The 2,293-nt window shown below is 34.4% G+C and overlaps 1 protein-coding gene across 3 annotated transcripts in view; it reads left to right on the top strand.

Moving 5' to 3' along the window:
* The window catches only part of CEP112 (centrosomal protein 112), a 443,305-nt gene that overhangs the window by 111,904 nt on the left and 329,108 nt on the right, over positions 1-2,293 (top strand). For all 3 annotated transcript variants that reach the window (XM_023729297.1, XM_023729296.1, XM_023729295.1), the window contains one exon: positions 1,748-1,902. In XM_023729297.1, the coding sequence (XP_023585065.1) occupies positions 1,748-1,902 (155 nt within the window). The remainder of the gene's footprint in view (positions 1-1,747; positions 1,903-2,293) is intronic.

Here is a 2,293-nt window from a genome sequence, read left to right as displayed (position 1 = left end):
TTCCTGTTGTTAATTTCTACCTTGATGGCACTGTGATCAGAGAAGATACTTTGTATTATCTCAGTGTTTTGGATTTTGTTGAGGGTTGCTCTGTGGCCTAAGATGTGGTGTATTCCAGAGAAAGTTCCATGTGCATTACAAAACAATGTGTACTTTACAGCTGTTGGGTGGAATGTTATGTATATGTCTATGAGCTCAAGTTGGCTTGTGGCCTTTAGGTCTTCCATATCTTTGTTGAGTTTCTCTATAGATGTTCTGTCCTTTACCAAGAGTGGTGTGCTGAAGTCTCCTGCTATTATTGTGGAACTGTCAATTTCTCTTTTCAGTGCTGTTAGAGTTTGTTTTATATATTTTGGAACTCTGTCATTGGGTGCATAGATGTTTATTATGGTTATGTCTTCATGATGGCTTGTCCCTTTAATCACTATATAGTGTCCTTGTTTGTTTTAAAGTCTATTTTATCTGAGATTAGTATTGCAGCTCCTGCTCTCTTTTGGTAGTTGTTTGTTTGATATATTTTTTTCCAGTCTGTGATTTTTAATAAATTTACATCTTTGTTTCTAAGGTATGTCTCTTGAAGACAGCATGTTGTGGATTCTTATTATTTAATTTTGAAACCTTATTTTTAATGTTTATCTTAGAATGAATATGAGAAGGTAATGGATTGAAGTATTATGCTAATCTTTCACAATTAGTCACACACTTACTGTCAGGTTGGTTCTAATTGTTAGAACCAAAATTAAGTTTTATCTCTAATGTTGGCTTATCCTGATTGTGGAGAAAGTATCTAAAAGGTTATAAACCTTAATTATGCAGGTTTCAAGTTGCCGTCCTGTAGCCAAAAACCAAACCCATTGCTGTCGAGTTGATTCTGACTCATAATGACCCTATAGGACAGAGTACTACTGCCCCATAGTGTTTGCAAGGCTGTACATCTTTATGGAAGCAGACTGCCACATCTTTCTCCGGTGGAGTGGCTGGTGGGTTCAAACTGCAAACCTTTTGTTTAGCAGCTGAGTGCTTAACCACTGCGCCACCAGGACTCCTTTGCAGTTCTATAAACGTGAAAAATTTGGAATAACTTCAATATAAAATAATAGGGAAATGACTTAGTAAAGTGATAATTTTGAAGACTGGAAAGTGGAGAAATGCTTTTGTTAAAATAGTAAAAGGAAATAAAGCAAAATTGAAACCTTTGTACATTAACCCTGCAACTGTGTAATAAAATATTTCTGTACACTTAAGTGATAGTAGTTACTGTGTTAAAACATTGGGGTTATGGATTTTCTTTTTGAAAATATTATTGCGTTGCATTTACAAGTTAAGAAAATTTCCAGATTTTAAAGGAAGAACGAAGAACACTGTTGAGTATTCACCTAACAAACCTAAACAAGAGGCATACATAGAATGTAACCTTGTTGAAGACAGGGACTTTGTCTTATTTACTGCTGTGCTCCTAAACCCTGGAATAGTACCAGACTCAGTAAATATTCATTGAATGAATCAATTATTAAAAGTATATAACCATGCTGGTCTTACTTTTATGGTAGAAAACATTCTTGATGTTTTTTAAGACTTGGTTAATTTAGAGGTTTGATTTGATTTTTTTACTGGTACGGTTTATGATACATTTGTTTTCTTCATTCCTATCTCAGGTGGCTATGTATTTTCTTCAGAATACTTAAGGATACAGAAGTGTTACAAACTCAGTCAGAGGCTTTTATTTAACAACCATCTATCCTTTTAGAACCAGATGGTCAAAGAACTGGAGGCCCGTGTGCAGCAGCTGACTGGAGAAGCCGAGAACAGTAATTTACAGAGGCAGAAGTTAATTCAGGAAAAAATGGAACTGGAGAGATGTTACCAGATAACATGCAATGAATTACAAGAAGTAAAGGCAAGGTATTGTCTCAAGTCATATCAAGTGTGGCTATATAGTACTGATAGTGACTGTATGAATTACCTCCTAAAATTAATCACACCTTGGGCATTTGACCTTGGGAGGTTTCCAACCTAAATACTGTTTGTTTTTTTTTTAACTAATATAAGAAGCATGATGTTTAGAAGTTAATAAAAATGTGGATTGTTACTTGATATACTGAAAGAGAATGTATTTGAATTTGGTTGACTAAAAATAGTCTGTTTTAAGGATCCATCAATATGCTCTCTACAAGAGACACACCTTGGAAACAAAGATGTGAATTTATTAAAAGTCAAAGGTTGGAAAAAAATATATCAAGCTAACAACAACCAAAAAAGAGCAGGAGTGGCAATACTAATCTCAGATAAAATA

This window comes from Trichechus manatus, unplaced genomic scaffold, assembly GCF_000243295.1.
Source record: "Trichechus manatus latirostris isolate Lorelei unplaced genomic scaffold, TriManLat1.0 scaffold00028, whole genome shotgun sequence".
Lineage (NCBI taxonomy): Eukaryota > Metazoa > Chordata > Mammalia > Sirenia > Trichechidae > Trichechus > Trichechus manatus.
Note: the sequence above shows the minus strand (reverse complement) of the source record. Positions and strands in the feature narration are given on the sequence as shown.